The 20347-nt window shown below is 43.6% G+C and overlaps 1 protein-coding gene across 2 annotated transcripts in view; it reads right to left on the reverse strand.

Annotated features, from left to right (window-relative positions):
* LOC134529443 (signal peptide peptidase-like 3) overlaps positions 1-20347 on the reverse strand; it is a 151100-nt gene that overhangs the window by 73160 nt on the left and 57593 nt on the right. For both annotated transcript variants that reach the window (XM_063363544.1, XM_063363543.1), the window contains exons 8-9: positions 7221-7372; positions 3498-3775 (exon numbers count right to left, since the gene is read on the reverse strand). In XM_063363544.1, the coding sequence (XP_063219614.1) occupies positions 3498-3775; positions 7221-7372 (430 nt within the window). The remainder of the gene's footprint in view (positions 1-3497; positions 3776-7220; positions 7373-20347) is intronic.

Below are 20347 nucleotides of genomic sequence, written 5' to 3' on the forward strand. Positions count from 1 at the left end.
CACGCTGGGTGACAGGGCAATGGATTGCCCTGTGATACTGAACTTATCAAGGTAAAGAGAGGCCGCAATTTTGATTTTTACCCTCGTGGTGCTGCAGTGGTTTTTGGCAAACCTAGTGAACTGTGTATTTTCCCATACTAAATTTTATTTGGACGGAACTTTTATTAGCCAGTTTGGTGAAGAGGCCCATTTGTTTTCACACGTTGTTCCAGTGTGGGATTTTTTTTTAAAAAAAGGTCGCCCGTTTGCCTGTAGTTGCCATAAAAGTATAAGTTTGGAAGAAACGAACATTTTGCAATTTGTTTTTGAGACTTTGTCTTCGGAATTTGCATACTTAAAGTTGGCTTTAGCTAATATATCAGCTTGTGCAGTATTATTAAAAGTATGCGATCGATATTGCACTACATCCGCAGTCTGATTTTCGTTGGTGCGGCCATTCTACGTTTTTATGAAATCATTGGCAAGTTAATAAAGAAGTAAGACTTTGTTTGAAGTAGATGATAAATACTTCTGTGGTAACATGGTTATGTTACGTGAAGAGTTTTTGCTACATTTCCCTTAAAAATAAGATAATTTTTTTTTGGTCATCGTTCACGCCTTTGTGAATTCGTACCTATGGCCCGGCGTGGCATTAGACTCTGGAGTTGGTGAGGAAGGTCAGGAAGCCAGCGCACGCCTAGGATATTAACTTTGTTTTTTTGGCAAGTCTTTAGCAACGAACATCTGAAGAAAGACTAAACCGTTGATTGAGAGTTTAAGAACTTTATTTAAATAATTTGTTTGTACTTCAGTATTATTTTTGTAGATTTTTTATATATTTGTATTGATTGTCTTGTTTGATTTTTGGTATTAGGGCAGTCAGTAAATTTTGATATTTTATAGTGGCCACGCCTCACGCCCTTATATATTTTTATACTTGTTGTTATCAGTATTTATATTTTTACGATTTTTTAAAGGTTATTGTTAGTATCGCAAATGGGGATAAGATGCTGCCATTATTAACGTCAGCTTTTGTAACTAAGCTTGTATGGTTATGTATAGTAAAAATTATTTTTGCAAATTTCTATTTTTTAATAACATACGTCCAAAGTCTTGCCTCTTGTTTGTTTAATGGTTACTCTGCTATTATATCCTTTAAATTTTTTGGCCTGACCCCTGGGCAGTGGTGTGGGGAATTTATATTGTTTAGCTTTTTATGCCTGGTTTTAATATTTATTTTTTCCCTTCGCGCCCAGAGTGAGTCGGGGACGCAACCCCTCTTCCAATTAAGGAGGAAGAAGGGTTACAAGGGGTAGGAGAAAATGCTGTGTCGTTGCGGGAAGTAGATAACACTTCTACGTGCGAGATACGTGGGTGACCGAGCGGGCGGGCTGGTAGTATTGCATCACCGCGCGGAGAGCAGCGGAGAGCAGGAAGCGTCCCTCATGATGTATGATAAGATAAGGCGGTGAACGTGTAGCTTACGCTACATAGCATAAATTAACTACCGAAGGAAACAAAGAATTATAAACAAATTATATACGGTGTTTTGGTTAAAATAAAGATTTACGGTCATTGTAAACGACGTTATTGTGAATCGGCGACAACTTAAATTGAAACATGAGTACTCAAACATTAGCGACGTTAATCCGAAATGACGTAAATCGGTACGACGTAAATAGAGGACTTACTGTATATATAAATATATATATATATATATATATATATATATAGAGAGAGAGAGAGAGAGAGAGAGAGAGAATAAGAATTGTGTTAAAATCCATGTTTGTACTAGTATAAAAAAACATATTTTTCTGCTCCAAATAATCATCACTTCACTTTATTTTACCAGTAAATAAAATTACATTATATACTGGTAAAAAAAATTGATTTATTATTCAAATATGCATTCTAATTCAAATAAGAAAGTTTTTCCATCATAATTTCTAAACACTTGTGCTAATAAACTGAACAGTCATAAGTACAAACAAATTAACATAAATTACCCACATTTATCGCATAATCGTCGCACGCGCATAATCATCGCACCTATATTTTAGGGCGTCAAAATTTGGATAAAAAAAACCTCTCGCATAAACGTTGCATGATGATTTTGGTCCCGCTATTAGATTTCGAGAGCTTTGTGTGGGTATTTTTTCAGTATAAAACAATGTATTTTAAAGTAGAAATCTAATATTTATTCGGACATTACCCCTTACTTATTTTATTAACGGAAATACGAAGTTGTCTGATAGGTAAATTTTCTTTTAATGACGTTTTCAAACATTATAACCTTTACCTGCTTGTCTACGTCGCCGCAGTGTACCGCTTATAAAAATGTAGCCAGCGCTAGTTGGCATCATTCATGTTTGGTTATGTTGCTACCCGTACAGGGCACCACAGAGCACCGAAATGCAATTAAAATTATCAACATTTTCATTCAAAAATTAACACTAATGAGAAATACGCAGTTTTTTAAATATTAAATTTAATGAAAAAATTTTATTTATCATGATGTCTGTACCACAAATTAAAAAAAAAGATAGGAAAAAATTTACTTTTTTTAATCTTGCAACTGTTTTTCGTTACTCATTTTTACATTACGAGCTTATAACATTTTTCAAACACAGATATGCTAATTATAAATCATTTATTGAATAAGTGCATCATCTATCAATCAAAAAGACACTGTTTTGGAGAAATTGGTATCATGAAACATTCAGTATACACATCTTTGTCGTGGTCACGACACAGAGCGAGCAGGCTGCCGCAGAGCCAGGCTCTTACGAGGCTGGACCATGGTGCTAGTGGCAAGAGGCCAATGTCGAACCCAGGAGGGAGACATGTGACTGTCGGTCAAGGTATTGTCTCTCAGCTGTCGCCAGATTCAGACCGTAAGTACACTATCATGGTAAAGCAGACAGAGAAGCAGGGAACTCAAGATTCATATCTGCTACAAGTTATTTATATTAATGATGCTCTCTTTGCAATTAAAGTCAAAGATTAACTGTAAGTGTTTAGCTTGTTACAGTCTGTTTTTATATAAAATTACCAATGTCAATTTACTGACTCTTCCAATCTATAAATCATCATGCCCATAAATACAGAATTATTTAATAAAAATTGTAAACATAACATTATCAAAACCCAACTATGTCTGCCATGGTTTTCCACTTATGGAAATCAGATTCAGATTAAATTCGGACCATTTTTGCGAGAGGATGGTGAGCTAGCTATAAGTCTACCTGCACACCATAAATCCCACTTATAATATTAATAATTAAATCAAATGTTCTTTAAAAATTAGAATAGCAAATACAAATAATGGTAGGAAACCATTATATTAATTTTAACACTTCAAGCAATTTCTCAATAAATTTTAAAGCTGAAGATGAAGCAAAAAAATTATGTGTGGTATTGACTGCAGTGATTATGACTACTAAGCTTCACACATTTTGTTATGCTAGTGTTAAATGTAAAAATAAAGTAAAATTACTACAATATGTCAGTTGTATCACCTGATTTTGTTCAAGTGTTTTGGCGGTGGGAGACCCGTTTCTCCAAGATGAACCAGCTGGGACTTTTTGTACGCATCATAGCGTAAAACAAAACACAAGAGGAGTCCAGGCATGACAATGTCACCAAGTCCAAGCATGGAAAAATGACCAGCATTATGAAGACTTGGGAAAACCAGCTTTCCAGGCAGTGACAACTTTGGAGCTTCTTTAACAACACCTCCTAAATGCAGTTTTCTGGCTACAAGACCAACTGGATTCTCTGCAGGACGTGTTGCTACCTGGAATAACATAAATGATAACCAAATGATTTATCAAGAAAAATGTTTAACACTTAGTAAATTTTCTAGAAAACATAAAATAACAAAGGTTGAGAGCTATATATACACACACACATATCATGTGGCATATAAATTATAAAATATTTAATACAAATAAGAATCAAACTTCAGGGAAACATTATTTAGGCCTATTCATAATGTTAGAATACCATAGGATTGGAAACACTTCTGCGTTTTAATTCCACAACTGTTTTCCGACCCGTGGTGTGTGGGCTAGGTTATTTTTGTGTAGAATGCCATCATAGTAGCAAGTGCACACTCAATTTTATGGCAAGCAATTAAATGAATTAAAGTTTTAAAAACACTGTAAAGTGTCAATCTAATAGTTTTAGAATTATGCTGTTCGCAAAAAACCCAGTGATATCATTCTGCATAAGTCGTCCAGCCCATGCCCCATACAGAACATACAGATAGCTGTGAAAGGGTAGCTCTATGAATGAAACTAAATGATTCCTAACATATGATAATGTAACATATTTTCATATTCTATATATTAGTAAATATTTCCAGTGATTTTAAGTTGTGCAGTGAAACCTCTTACCTATGTTTTCTGTTTTCTTAAAATTAATATCATTTTCTTAAGGACAGTTTCTTAAATTTAAATGAATGTTAAACATTCTCTATGATTACAATGTCCAAAATATTACCCTTCATTCAAATGTTTCAAAACACTCAAGATCAATGCAGTATGCTGCATGTCATATTTGTAATACTGCAATTTAATTGTGACAAAACAGCATTTAGATACCTGAAATCACACTGTTATGTGTTTGATTTTCATAAAAGATATGTTAGAAATAAGTCTTAGCCTGCAAACTGCAATAACTAAAAACATTGCTATAACATAAATCATCAGTGTACTAAAATTATACCTGTGCAGTTCTCCGATATTTTGGTTCCGGTTTTGGTTCCTTTAAAATTATTGACCCAGAACCGACTTTTGAAATCTTCGATTTCAGTTCCAGGTATTTTTTTTTTAAGTTGTCATCTCACATAGTGACAGGTTTCTCAAGCGGGAATGGTAAAGAAATACATTCTTTGGATGTTACAACATTTCACCATGTAATAAGGGACAAAAAAGTATATCATAAGAGTACAGTCACAATGTCACATAGTAAGAGTTGGTAAAACAAGGGATCATTTTCCTGCTAGAGAATTTTTAACTCACGAACTTAATGCAAAAAAATGCAATGTGATTGAGTTTAGAAGTTGTTATAGGTCAAAATCTGTCAACATTTCAAAAAATATCCCTCCGAAATAGTGAATATCTGCTTGGGTATTGTAATACCCCAAGTGTCTTAAAGAATAATTGAATAATAAGGTTAAAAGATTTGGAAGCTTTGATAACTGGGGCCCTCAATTAATAACCATAAAAGTCAACAACAGAGGCGACACTAGGAGTAAACAAAGAAAATTTAGAGACTCCCTACAAATACTTGGGAGTAAAAGGATCGTTATTATATATTAAATAAGTAAAAACAACTGTTACGTCTATAGACTTCCTTATTTTATTAATCACTGTTCCTTTTTTTTTTTTATAGATTAAATTTTCCTTAGTAAAGTCTGTTTTTCATTGATAAGTGATCTTATTTACATAACTCACAATTACACTTATTATATGATATTCCTTAACGTTATTTACGATAGGGCCGGCCCTGAATGAATAACAAAAATTAAAATATTTAAAAACGAGAATGAAATTAACATTGGTAACTTTAAAGGTTGTACATATAGTCCTTCCAAAACATAATATAAATTTCTTCTCCTCGAACTGCTTTTTACTGTCCGCTGTCTTAACTGGGTTACACTAATCTTGGGTTCGTGAATAAAAAGATAGAATTATGCGGGTATCACCCGGGGCTGTAGGTAGACGGTGATCAAGGTAGTAGGCCTAATGATGTTGGATTCTGCGCAGGAACCGACTCCAGAGGTTCTGGCAGAGGATTTTGGTTGCCCCAAACTTGGAACCCTGTCTGAAACAAAAGTCCAAATTCCAAAGAATTAGACCTGTTTCCAGACAGTATACTTAAATGGCGCAAAAGGCCAATAGAGGGAAATTAAAGGGGGGGGGATGACGTCAAGACTTACCAAAACAGGGTGTTGGTCCTGGCGCTCAGGAGAGGGCGTCTCGTCTCCGCAAACTCGAACCACGATTCGCGGTAGCCACGGAAGTCATCATGATTAATTAAAAAAATAATTTATATAAAAATACTAAGTTTCTCTACTTTCAACTAAACTACTGACTGGTTAATAATTTTAGCTAGGGACTCCATCCCTTTAGTCTGAGAAGACTACATAATATACGATGTCGATGATTCGCAGAAGATCGCAGATACAAACGGTACCAGTCAGTCAGGAGGCGCGCACCGAAGTAAGTTCAGAGCGGGATATCACCAGAATATCATAAGCGCGGGGTCTCTAGAGAATGGGAGGGGGGTTAGGCTCTGAGCCGAAAATTACCGAGTCCACCCGAAGGTGTCCGGCATAAAAAAATTAGATCTTACTGGAGTGACTGCGCGACTGAGGTGCTATCTTTTGGTGGCGAGAGGAAGTACTAATAAATCGACTTGTGACCGACGAGAGTGTCAAGCTAGGGGGTAATGGAGTAACCAGTGGTGCCACCTAGCGGCCTGAGACATAAGGAGGGGAGAGAGGTTGTCGTTACCTCCGCGCGAGCGCGGTAGTGTCGGCGCTGCCGACGCCTCACAAGTGGCATTAGTTACCACAGCCGTCGCTAGGTGTCGTTACGGTGCAGAATCGTAACTGCGGCTGTCAAGCCTGAGATGGCCTTGACTTCGGTTAACGTACCCGAGCGGTCGTCGCTCCTAGCCACTTCTGAGAAGAGAGGGTGGGTGAGCAGGCGGGGGGTGGCTTCAAAAAACGCATGGTCTGTGGGACACAAGGCCCACGGGATCCTCCTGTCGTGTCTTGCTGCTAGTGAACCTTATACCGATTCGTGACAGAGTTAGCAGGGCTCAGCACTGCTTCACAAGCTGCTCTTAGCAAAAGGTAGTCACGCGAAGAAATAAAGTTACCGGCCCCGACGTGCCTGGAGGCGGGAGAAATATTAGCCAGAATGCTAGCCTAGCATAAGGCTGGGAAAGAAAATCAGCTCGCCTCTGAGAACAGAGGCTGAGGGCCTGGCCGTAAAGAAAATAAGATGAGAGAAAAGGAAAAAATATATATATATTTTCAAAAATATTTAATATTACAAAATTTTAAATAAACGTGCCTAAATCTCTAATTTACGGCACAGTATCGTAAAGGTTGGTAGAATAGAGAGTTGAATGTACATGCACTCTAAATACACAGAAAAAATAATTCATTTCATGGCCTACTTTAGTTTGCAAGGAAAATATACAAATATAAGTCACATATAACTTACCTTGACCATTACATTTGTGCTGAAAATGTAGGAGGAAAAAAAAACCCAGAAAACATCATAGATGAGGAGGCCAGTTAGCAGGAGAGTTGAAACTTTGAGACTTGGTAGACGAACAAATGCAATGAAAGCTACGCAGAGCCCCATTCCCATAGCTGAAACAAAAAAATTAACTATGTTAAGGAAAAGACATAAAAAGGAATATTCTCACATTTTATAAATTTACAATAGTTTTATTTATTTTATTTTGGTGGTAGAATCGACTTGGCCAGTCACCGGATAAGGCAGACCTGTGTTTCTGTTGGTTTTCTCTCACTCAGCCACCCACGGACTGCATGCCCGCACACGTCTGGCTCATGTAAGGGATAGAAAGAAAACACAGGCCGGCCTCATTTTGCCACTAGCCTGGTCAGTTTTACCGAAAAATAAATAAAATAAATAAATTCATTAATAAATAACTAAACTAGTGTAAGTTATAACAACGAATTCATTCTTTGGAATTAAATTAATAAATTGAAAACAAAAAACAATATAAAAACAGTAATCATAAAATTAGCTTATCATTAAAAAGTTTTATAAATATTTAAATCATCACTATCAGAAAGCAATAGAAGCATACAAATGTATTTAATTTAAATGAAAGCATAAAATTTAAATACTAAGTTTTTTTTTTAATATCAACCAATAGAAGACTATAACCAAATACAATTCAAAGCACAAAACATTTTGTGGCAACCTCAAACATTTTCAATGTATGATTTTATATGAGCACCCAATTTGGACTAATAATCCTTGTAAGCTATAACAGCCTTATCAGCAAATAATGCTAAAAAGAGGACCACTTACACAAAATGTAACTGATTTGAGTTAAGTAGTTAGTCCACATCCGTACATATTCCCTGTGCATGAACCTCATTTGTTGCCATATTTGGAAGAACAAATAAAAGTAACCATCACTCTGTTCGAAGTAAGACTATAGCTTCTTACCACCAATGATAAACAACTAGCAAAAGACTTCATAGCTCAAAAAATATGTTGTATACCATAGACATAGTCAAGCAGACCATTGACAATTACCAGATAGGAAGATATGTGATTTATAACATTCTAAATTAAACAGATATGGGAGACCTACTTGGTTGGCATAATTAAAATAAACCTACTACAGGTATGCACCAAGTTACGTAACACTTATGCAATTAAAACAGTTGTTTTACTAAATGTTTTCTCGTAAACAGATAAACTTTGTTTTGTACAACCCATTAGGCCTAAGCACAGAAAAACAGCCCAGTTTTTGCTAAATTTTACATGTAGCTTAATAGCTCGTACCTTCACGTTGACATTGTCCACACCCTTCCTCAAGCCCGATACACTGTGTCTCCAGATTGTTGTGTTGACCACTGTGTGTGTATGTGTGTATGTGTGTATGTGTGTGTGCATGTGTGTATATGTGTGTGTATGTGTGCACAGGTGGCTGTTTAAACAGCAGGCAGGCAACCCCACACGGGCAGGCAGTGCACGGGCATCTGCAGCATTTTTTAGTGTGCAATTGTTTTATTATATCTTCGTAGGAATTCTGTGTAACCATAATAGGCTTCTAAGTATACTATAAAGTTTGTTCACAAATTGCATAGCATAAATTTAATGAATAGCAAGAAATGCTAAACCATGCAACTTTTGTTGAGGAACATTTGTCAAAAAAATAAACCCAGCAAAGTTAGAGGCGCGAATAGTAGCACACAAATATGTGCAGGCATTTAGAGTTAGTAAAGTTCATTAGCAGCAGCATTTTGGCGAGTGGCACAATGAATGGTTGGTTGTGGTACATTTACACATTCTGATTTTGGGCAATTAGTGCAATGTTGACTGTTAGTGAGCACAGTGTTGTGATTTCAGATTTGACAAACAGCAATAGTATGGCAGACTTATCGTTTGCAAAATTGGCGGATATGTCAATGGTGTATGGCCAGGTGAAGAAAAAATGCAGCAGGAGCATTGCATATTTACTAAGGCTACTTTCACAATAGACGTGTACTGAATAGGAAGACCTACGTATGGCTTAACCACGACAACTGGAAAATGGGAGTTTCATACCACAAATATTGATGTGTACCAAACTGTGCTGTGATCGCGTGTCCTCTCAGCCAGTGGAGTAGTCCCCTGAAGCCAGCCAAATTCAAATTTGTGTGCAACTGTTCGTTCTTGTAACTTTGCAGGGTTTTGTTTCCGAACATATGGCCTTAAAAAAGTTGCTTCTTTTGGCATTTCTTATCACTGCAATTAGTGAATATCCTGTATACAACTGATATAAATTTATAAATTTTGGATAGCACCATCAAAATTTACTTAGTATAAATTTATTACATATTTATTTGATTATTGAGTTATGTATTGTTTTATAATGCAGAGTTTTTCATTAAATATAATACTATTAGTGCTTGTATTTATGTAGAATTAGTGTCATTAAGATTTTTTAATATTTGAGTATTTCGTAACCAGGATGACACTAGCACCAGCGTGTACCCTTGAAGTGTAAAACCACTGCCCTCTACCCCAACTACCTTCTGCTCGTTAGAGAGAGTACATGGCATGGTAGAGTCACCTAACCTACACCGGTTGCATGCAGATGGGCAGTTTTAACAGTTTTTAATAGGTTTCGGTTTTTTTTTAGCATAATTAATAAACATTATGCATGAACTTAACCAGAGTATGTCTTATTGATTTAACAAGAGAGTTGATACAAGGTGTATGGAAACCATTGAAAGCTCATGGGATAGGAGGAATCAGTATAAGCAATTAAATTCATAGCGTCCCCATCGCTAAGAGCGGGGCAGGTTTTGATATCACGTCCATGAAGATGAAGGAAACACACTCGTCAGCCAGGTTGGTGACGTCGAGCCCTGAAATAGTCGAGCCAGGTCTCCCAACAACACCCTAACCCACATCTTGCATATAAATTTAACAAGAACATGCCTCACTGTTAGAATATTGTCACAATGAATTATTTTCACAATTATTGTATTTTTCTTGTTATTTATGCAGGATTTGGTTCTGATAGAAAACAATTTAGGATCAAAGTTTGTTGGCAGAAACTTTAAAATCAGTCCAGTTAACAATTCAGAAATTCTTTGCTTTAAATGCCAAGATATCATGTGCTCATAGAATGAATTCAGATGTTCCCAACTATCAGCAACTGCCGACTGTGCCAGAGGAAGGGATGGCTGCTGACCATGCAGTGTGTGAAGGCCAAACATAAAAAAAAAAATTCTGGACTGTAAGTTCTGGTGTATTACAGTAAGCACGATAAGTTTACAAAGAAGTGAAAATGAGTTAGAGTAAGCGAGATTGTGAGAGGGAATACATGAGACAGAGAAAACGTGAGTGAGTGAGAGAGACAAATTAAGTGTGTGCAAGTGAGGGAATGCAAGTGAGAAAGGGAGTGAGTATGAGTGAGAGTGTGAGAAGTGTGACTGAAAGTATGTGAGAGAGTGTGAATGAAAGTGAGTGTGAGTGAGTGTGAGAGAGTTGAATGAGAGTGTGTGTAACAGAGTGAGTAAGAGAGAGTAAGTGTGTGAGTGAGAGGATGTAAGAGTGTGAGTGAGACAGTATGAGTGAGGGAGTGTGTGAGAGAGTGAGTCAGTTAGTCACTCCTTTTGAATAACCTTTGCGTACAAAGTTTTTGTTAAGATTTTTCTTACCTGACTGCAAAATTAAGTCTGTAAGCGATAGAGATGATGGCACAAGGTAAACGGGTAAACGCCAATTTAAAATAAGTTGTGCAAGCCATTAGTGCCGAAAATTATTTAACTTATTTATTATGCAGTATTAGGTTATAAAACATTGCATGGTTAACCGCTTTCCTCGATAATATAATGAAGTTCTTTCATAGTCTGACATTTCATGCAAAAGGAAGAGTTTAAAAAATAATTTCCTTCAGACTTATTAGTATTTATATTTAAATTTATTGTACTATGCTAAAAATAACAAAATTATAATTTTCTCAATTTTCTTCACAAGCCAAGCTTGTTGTGATTTTCCTGGTATAAGTTTTCTATTATTATTAATTCTCTGGATAGAATAAAATCTTTTTTTATGTTTTGCTCCCATTGTCTCACTATGTTCAGTCACATTCTCCTCCCCATATTCATCTGTGTTGTTTAATTATGTCAATTAATTTTTTGATGGTTTTGAGCTATTATAATAACTAAGTTCCCAGCCCTCCCTCCTCCTTTCTAACAAAATAACTGCTTGGTTACAATATTAATATTTCAATGTCAAATAATATCACATTAACTTGTAAAAAGAAAATATTTTTAGAAGCAATATTTTTGTGCAGTTGCAATCATGTTCTTATTAATTTTTATGTTAGTTGTTAATTGTATCTGTTCTTTTGTGTTATTATTTTGATAATTGAAATACATGTAACTATTCACATATTATTAGTGTCACTACTAAAATTAACCAATTTCCCAAAAGAAAAGAGGTTTAAAGATCACTAACATTTTACTTTAAGCCATAAACAAGATACCTAATCAGGAATACCGTTAACCACCAACTCATGGAAGGAATGCTTTTTGTTCATTTTAAATATAAGGTAGTGCAAATTCCTGAATGTAAGTTCCCTACGCAAAAATTAGAAGGCCATTAAATGAGTTAAAATTGCTTCAAAACAGCACAGTGACATGACCTAATTAATATCGGCACCCAATGAAGCAATATTCAACCGTTTGAAAAAAATAAACTTTTATTTGTAACTATACTACAGTAGTATTTTCACGGTTAATGTTGCAACAGTTAAAATGATATCCCAGAAGGGCAATAATCAGCATAAAAATAAATGAAAAAAAAAAAAAACTGCAATGCAGCAAAAAAAAAATTGTTATGTCTGTGAAGATGTAAGAACTGATTACTTTAAAAATGAGCAATAACATGCTCTAGCATACCGCGTCAAACAGGACAGTATTCCATTGTTAAATAGGAATATTAAAAATAAAAAAATTAATGTATTAGCAAGTAACTTAATAACAAATAATTGCATGTTCATGGCCAAGTGCTTGGCGTAAATAACAATAAGCGAACAGCTGCACGCAGCTGGCAGACGTACACATGAACAAATACAAGATGCTCAAACTGTCATTAACAAACCTGCAAGAAACATTTAAACTCTTATTTATCATTGTTTTTCATAACTCAGTGCATACCTCTATCTAAAAAAAAATATGAATTCAATCAAACAAATTATCAAACAAAAAAGTTTCAAATTTTGATCCTTTGTAATAACAACCTAGAACATTAATTGAGGATTTAAATAATTACCACTAATTTATTTACATGTAATATCAAAAATCTTTCACAATAATGTAGAAAACATCAAGTATTTTGAAGTAACATGTCAGTGTAAACTTTAACTGACACTACCAAAAGAGATGAGTAGTTTAATTTCAAGAAAGGTATTGTAGTATCATGTGCTTTACTATTACTAGCACTTTGAGAGTACATGATTAATTTTGTTTTTGATATGTCTTTTTAGAAAAATTCATAAAAATTCATCCAAAACTTAGTACCAGTTACTGTCAAAGTAAAAAGTTTATTTCTGTTTTATGTTTGTTAAAATGTTGTGGTAGAAAAAAGAAATGACCTAGATTTTTTTTTTTTGACTGGATAATGATCAAATTTAACACTTCAAAATGTATGTCCTCCATGAGATCAGTAAAGGAAAACGGTGCAGTTTCAAAAGCATAGTGAGTTGTGAGATTCTTGAAGGAAACAAGAAAAGTGTAGCAGCAGTGCCACCACACAAATTTTAGACAGACTACGGATGAATGTTGGTTTATGTAAGAAAATTGTGTATAGCTATTAGTCCTTATAGTTGTAACAATGCTACACTGAGACTAGATTCTAAACAAAAATATAATGGTTTGTAATGTACTCAAAACAAAATAAATGTTAGAAAAATTGTATGTTTTATTAGATGTGCATGTTGGTATTCTACAGTTTTAGGGTACCAAAGGCTGTCTCTTCTTTTAACACTGACGTCAACCGGGGCTCCGCCCCCTTGAGCCTGGCCAGACGTCGTTCCCTTCCTCTCTTTTCGTTCCCCCCCCCCCCCCTTTTTGTCCACCACCGACGGACATGGGCGTGTGTGGAAGTGTGTGTTAAAACTGCGTGCCAGACTGCAAGGAGGCATTTCGAGTCAGTGCGACACCCCTTTTCTGAATTTATTTTATATACACTCCTTTATAATTCTTATTCTCTAGTCCCAGTGCTGGGTGTGTCATCAGTGTCACTTGTGTCGCTGTTGTTCGGAGTTAGGGACGCTGCCCGGGCGAACCCGAACAGGCACAGACTTGGACAAGGCTAGAAAGGTCTCGAAAGAGCCACCTTAGTGTATAAGAACTTTCTGCTGTGTTCTTCCACCGTCGAGGCACGAGGCCGCTGAGTAACCCTGCCCGGGCGTGGCGCAATCGCTGGCACACGATATTAGCGCGAGCGACGCTGCGCTCGAGTCAGTCCGTCATCACCACCGGTCGGGAGCGCACGCGTCTGCAACCCGGGGACTTCATCTTTTGCTAAACTTTGATCGAGTAATTATGGCATGTAAAGTAATCTCCAAAAACCTTTTCATTTTATCCCCGGGGCGTCTCTCAACCGGCGGGCTGTTTAACTAATCGTATTTCTCGCTTAGAGACTTTCACTAATCTTCCTACGTAGAGACTTTGTGTGTAGCCACGAGAGTGAGCTAACTTCATCTAATCTGGTCCGTGCCTCGGCATTTTAACAGTGTAACGTAATCATGTATGTGAGATCGGACGGAAGGAATAAAAGGCATAAAATCTAGTACTGTGAGTATTCTTTACTGACCACGTGGTACTTCCTTACTATAGCTAGGTGTGAGGCGTACCCGGGGCCTTAAGATCGGGCTAGGCAGGGTCAGTCAATACTCCAAGCAACAGAAATAGGGTTGGTAACTCGCCTCGCTCGGGTCACGTCACACCCTGAGAGAGAGGTTTAGCCGGGGTCCACGTGCCCTTACACGTGGTGGCGCCCAGTTCCATCAGAGACTGTCGGGATCCACAGCCGAGTAGCCCTCAATTGGCGCCCAACGTGGGGCGAGTTAGTTACCTCTTCCGCGGAGACCAGAGCGTGTGAGTTACGCGGTTGTGCACCGAAACACGGGAGCCTGGAAGATAACGGACCGGCCGGCCACGTGGCACGTGACCAGGTCAAGAGCGCGGACAGCCCACGGAACTCCCAGCGAGCGGCCGCGTGATCGCATCCCGGGCGAAAACAGCTGCCCAGACGGTGAGTGTGTGTGTGAGTACCGCCAACCGCGTCGCGCGCGTAGCGAGGAGAAGAGAGACGCCCACCTGTCTCACCACCACACACCACCATGTCGGACAACCACGGACAGAACCCCGGACCGGACCCTATCCAGGTAAGCGAACTGTTTCAACTAAATGCCATGTACTGTGCCGTTTGCGCACGACCACGTCAGATGGGCGGGGCAGCAGGGGTCACGTGGACGGACACGTGTGTATGCTTGGGACAGTATGAAGGGCCACGTGTGCAGGGACTAACAGTGCGGGCGAAACATCACGGACTGGAATACAGGAAATGCACGAGTATGGAATGTGACGGGGAGGCGCGGGAGGGAGGATGGTGTAGGAACTGTCGAGCATTTAAACACACCAAGTGTCTGACTAAGCCCGAGGTGACATCACTACGAGACGAGTGGTACACGTGTCAGTGGTGCCAACACGTGAGACAGACGGCGCAAGACACCAGCGGACCGACGGACCGCATCCCGGACCAACCACGGGCTAGACTCACGCTAGTAGGCCACGTGGAGCTCCCCGAGTTCGCCGGCAGGACCAGTGACGACCCGCGGAAGTTCTTAACCACGTGCCGGGGGCGGCTGGACCGGTATGGAGTGCCGGAAAACGAGTGGGCGGACCACGTGGGGAACGCACTCAGAGGGGACGCGAAGACGTGGTGGCAGATCGTGCATGAGTACGATATGCCGTGGCCAGACTTCACGAGACGTTTCAAAGCGCGATTCGCAGACGTGAAGGCGGATATGAGGGCGCGCGCTGAACTTTACTGTCTCGAACAACACCAGACGGAGACGGCGGAAGCTTTCGTCGTGAAGAAGGTGCGGCTGTACAAGCGGTTGTTCCCTGACAGCGAACCCACGGAGATGTTGGAACATGTGGTTGAGCTGATGCGCCCGGAGATCCGCCCCCACTTACGCGCGGTGACGCAACTGACGGCGGAAGAGTTCATCCAGTACGCCCGCGCCGTGGAGCTGGACTTGAAAGCCGCGAGACCGACAAAAATAACTACGTCAGCTACCGCTAAGGCCGAGACCATGACCACAGCAGACGCTAGGGCGCTGGTGCCCTACGTCACGCCCGACCCTGACGGCAACACAAGACGCGGCGGGGCCGGCCAGGGCAGCCAACCTCCACCAGCGTGGCGGACGCGCGCCATCGGCGCCGGCCCACCACCACAGTGCCACACGTGCCCGGCAGGCACGTTTCATTGGCACGAAGACTGCCCGGTGCGCAACAAATACCGGCCGGACTTCGCAGCGCGTCAGCAGGCGGGAAACGGGCGACAGGGGGCGGCGAGCTAAAGCAGTTCTCCTCCCCCGCACCACCAACAACAACAACGACAGGGCCACTCCTGGGCCACGTGGGCACGGCGGAAGCCAACCTGCTGCGAATCCCGGTGGTCGTCAACGGGCACGCTGTTCACGCGCTCGTTGACACCGCCGCCAGCTATAACTGCGTCACGACGCGGGTGGTTGACCCCGCCAAGTTCGAACCCAGGGAAGGGCGCCTGCACCTGGCCACGACAGGGGACGCCTGTCACACCCAGGGCGTCACGACGTTGGAGGTGTACGTGCGGGACCAGCTGTCAGCAACGACAGCCGTGGTGGTGGAGCAGCTGCGGGAGGATGTCATCCTGGGGCTCCCATGGCTCTCCGAACAGCACGCCTACATCGACGTCCGGGCCGGGTGCGTGCACGTCGGCACCCGGGGACGACGGAGCGTCTACGGACTGGGGCAGCCCATACCACCCAAAGTAACCAAGGTCAGTCTCGACGAGTTCCGCCACGGGGTCCCCCTGGAAGTCCGTGACCGCATTCAAAACACCCTAGATCAGCAGTGCAGTGTGTTCGTGGCCGCGGACCCGTTAACACGTACCACCCTAGCTGAACATGCCATCCCGACTTATCCTCATGAACCCATGTTCATCCCACCTGGCAGTTACGGACACGTAGGTAAGCAGGCCATCCTTGAACAGATCCAAGAAATGCTCCAAGACGGGATAATCGAGCCCAGCGAGAGTCCCTATAACTTCCAAATAGTTTTGGCGGAGAAGAAGGACGGGAAGTTACGCTTTTGCATTAACTTTAAACCCATCAACAAAATCACTATAAACGCACCACCACCCCTCTTGAGCATAGCTGACACCCTAGCAGGGCTGGGTAACGCAAAAATCTTTTCATCTCTGGATCTAAAATTGGGCTATTGGCAAGTGCCTATAAAACCGGAAGACAGGCCTAAAACAGCTTTCACCTCACCAAACGGACGCCGATTCCAATTCTGTGCGATGCCATTCGGCCTACAAGACGCCCCCGCTACTTTCCAAGGAATGATGACGAAAGTCCTGGATAACTACTCCGGCAAGTTCGCTGCGGCATACTTAGATGATATAATCACATGGTCACAAACGTGGGAGGAACACGCACACCATTTAGCGCTAGTATTAGAACGACTAGCCACCCACGGCCTAACTTGCAACAGAGAGAAATGTCATCTAGGAACTACCGAGCTGGGCTTTCTGGGGTTAGTTGTCAACGCGGAGGGTAACAGACCGACGGAGGAACAACTGCGCGTCATCCTAGACAAAGAGCCCCCGCGCACAGGCAAACAGCTTCAAAAATTCCTCGGCCTAGCCAATTGGCTTCGAGCTTTCATCCCGGAGTTTTCCATTGTAGCCGCCCCCCTGACGGATCAACTGTCACCCAAGCGGCCGTTCAGGTGGACCGCCGAGACCCAGAAGGCTTTCGACGAGCTGAAACGCAGGTTTGCCAACTGTCACTTACTAGCGCGCCTCGACCCGGCCAAGCCCTTGATCGTGCAGACGGACGCAAGTGAGGAAGGGATAGGGGCAATACTTTTACAACTCGATGAAGAAGGGGCGCCACGAGTCATAGAATACTCCAGCGCAAAGTTCGGTGACGTGGAGAGACGATACAGCGTCAACGAGAGGGAATGTCTGGGGGTAGTCTGGGCCCTTAGACGCTATCGGCCGCACTTGGAAGGACAGAAGTTTACGTTGCGCACGGACAGCCAGTGTTTGAAGTGGTTGGCTACGATGCAGGGCAGACGATCCAAGCTGACGCGGTGGGCCATGTTGCTGCAGTCGCTAGACTTTGAGGTAGAGCATGTGCCCGGGAGACAGAATGAGCTAGCGGACGAGCTGTCACGCGACCCGGACAGCACTGCCATCGCCCGAGATGATGCAGATTGGGAGGAGCTGTTGCCGCCCACTAGCGCCCGCCAGACTAACCAGGCTCAAACACCCACGCCATATGCGGCCGTTTGCGCGGTTATCCCCGACACCACGCCGACACTGCCACCGGGCGCCGAACTGGATGACCTTGACGCATACGTACGGGCGGTGCAGCTGACGGACGCGGAGACGCAGGAGCTCGTACGACGATGCGGAGAGGCTAACTGCGAGGGATACCGAGTGGTTGACGGACAGCTGCTGGCACGCCCGAAAGGGACAGAGGATCCATGGCGGACGTTCGCACCGGGACCCACGCGGAGGGAAATCTTTGATATGATGCATGTCAACCGGCTAGCCGGACACCCAGGGGCGGACCAGACACTTCGTGACGTCCGAGGACTGTTCCACTGGCCCGGGGTGGCGAAGTTTGTGAGAGACAGCGTGCGCAGATGTCGGCATTGTCAGCGCCGTAACACGCGCCGGTCAGACGGGACAGCCCAGCAAGTACCGAGGCAGCCGACGGAGCCGTTTCACACGGTCGCACTGGACCTGATGGGGCCCTACCCGCGCTCAGCCAAGGGGAAAAAGTTCCTTCTAGTCGTCACCGACTGCTTTACCCGCTGGGTAGAGGCGTACCCGCTCTCCAATGCCCGCGCCGGCACCATCGCGCGAGTCCTAGAGACGGAATTTTTTCCTAGGTGGGGCTACCCTAGGGTGATTCTAACCGACAATGCCACACAATTCACTGGTCGGACGTGGACCCAGCTGGGGAAGAAGTGGAGGGTGATTTTACACACCACCCCCGTATACCACCCCCGCGCCAACCCGACAGAACGGAGAAACCAAGAGATCAAGGCGCAGCTACGCCTCCGTCTCGCTGACGACCACTCGCAATGGGATACCCACATTCCCCAGATACTTTACTGCCTCCGGCGGCGTGTGAACGCGGCAACGGGAGAGACACCCGCCAACATGGTGCAGGGGCGGAACCTTCCCCTCCCCGGGGAATATCACGTGAGGCAGCAGCGGGAGGCGGGGCAGGAAGTAGAAACGCACGAGCGCAGGCTGGAGCGGCTGTCAGAGGCGCATGACGTGGCGCGGCGGCACCAGACAGCATATCAGACGCAACGCACGCCGGAAACCCCACACCCACCCCTCGACCTGAACCCAGGGCAAATGGTGTATGCAAGGCTGCACCCGCTTTCCGCCGGGCACCGGAACTACTGTGCCGGGCTAGCGCCCAAATGGATAGGCCCCGTACCTGTCATAAGGGCGGGCCCTACGATGGTCACCATCAAACTGCCCTCAGAGCGGGCCGCCAAATACCATAGGGACGATATCAGAATAGCGCATGAGGCGGAAGAGACTGATAAGACGGGGAAGACGGAGAGCGGGGTAGCGGCGCGGCCATTGGCTGCAGAGGGGGCTGAAGGGACGGAGGGGCCGAAGGACGGAGGGGAGGCGCGGCCAGAGGAGGCGGAAGAGGGGGAAGAGACGGCGAGCGGAGGGGTGGCGCGGCCAGAGGAGGCGGAGGAGGGGAAAGAGACGGCGAGGTGAGTGGCGGCGCTTCGAGAGGGGGCGGAGGGGGTAGAGGAAACAGGAGAGACGGAGAGCGGAGAAGCCGCATGGCCGATTACGTCAACCCCGACGGACACTGAAGGGGGCGGGTTTAGAGGTTTCCCGGAAGTAGAGGCAAGGCTGGAGGCACCTGTTGTGGCGGCGGTGACCCGGCCGCGACAGATGTTAGAGGACTCGGAAGGCGAGGTCTATCCATTTAGGGGGTTCCTCAATGACATGGGCGGAGGGTTAGGAGGCCAAGCTGGGCCGCAACCACTCATATGGGAACCGGATGAGGCAGAGAGTAGACCCGGATCACCGGAAGAACCGCTATGGCCCCTCCACTATTCTCTAGCGGACTCCACGTTCAGCGTGAGGGTGGAAGAGCCGACTGATGACGAAAGAGAAGCGGGCGAGTCGGCGGACGCCGCGACGGAAGTGCCCACACCCGCACCACGGTACAATCTCCGGCCACGCCCCCCGCCAGTCAGGGGAGGGGGTGACGGCGCACGGAATGAGGGTGACCAAAGCCGGTGCAAGCGGAGGGAAGCGTCGCCATGCCAGGCTGTTTCGGAGGGGGGCAATTGACGTCAACCGGGGCTCCGCCCCCTTGAGCCTGGCCAGACGTCGTTCCCTTCCTCTCTTTTCGTTCCCCCCCCCCCCCCTTTTTGTCCACCACCGACGGACATGGGCGTGTGTGGAAGTGTGTGTTAAAACTGCGTGCCAGACTGCAAGGAGGCATTTCGAGTCAGTGCGACACCCCTTTTCTGAATTTATTTTATATACACTCCTTTATAATTCTTATTCTCTAGTCCCAGTGCTGGGTGTGTCATCAGTGTCACTTGTGTCGCTGTTGTTCGGAGTTAGGGACGCTGCCCGGGCGAACCCGAACAGGCACAGACTTGGACAAGGCTAGAAAGGTCTCGAAAGAGCCACCTTAGTGTATAAGAACTTTCTGCTGTGTTCTTCCACCGTCGAGGCACGAGGCCGCTGAGTAACCCTGCCCGGGCGTGGCGCAATCGCTGGCGCACGATATTAGCGCGAGCGAC

The sequence above is a fragment of the Bacillus rossius genome, chromosome 2 (genome assembly GCF_032445375.1).
Source record: "Bacillus rossius redtenbacheri isolate Brsri chromosome 2, Brsri_v3, whole genome shotgun sequence".
NCBI lineage: Eukaryota > Metazoa > Arthropoda > Insecta > Phasmatodea > Bacillidae > Bacillus > Bacillus rossius.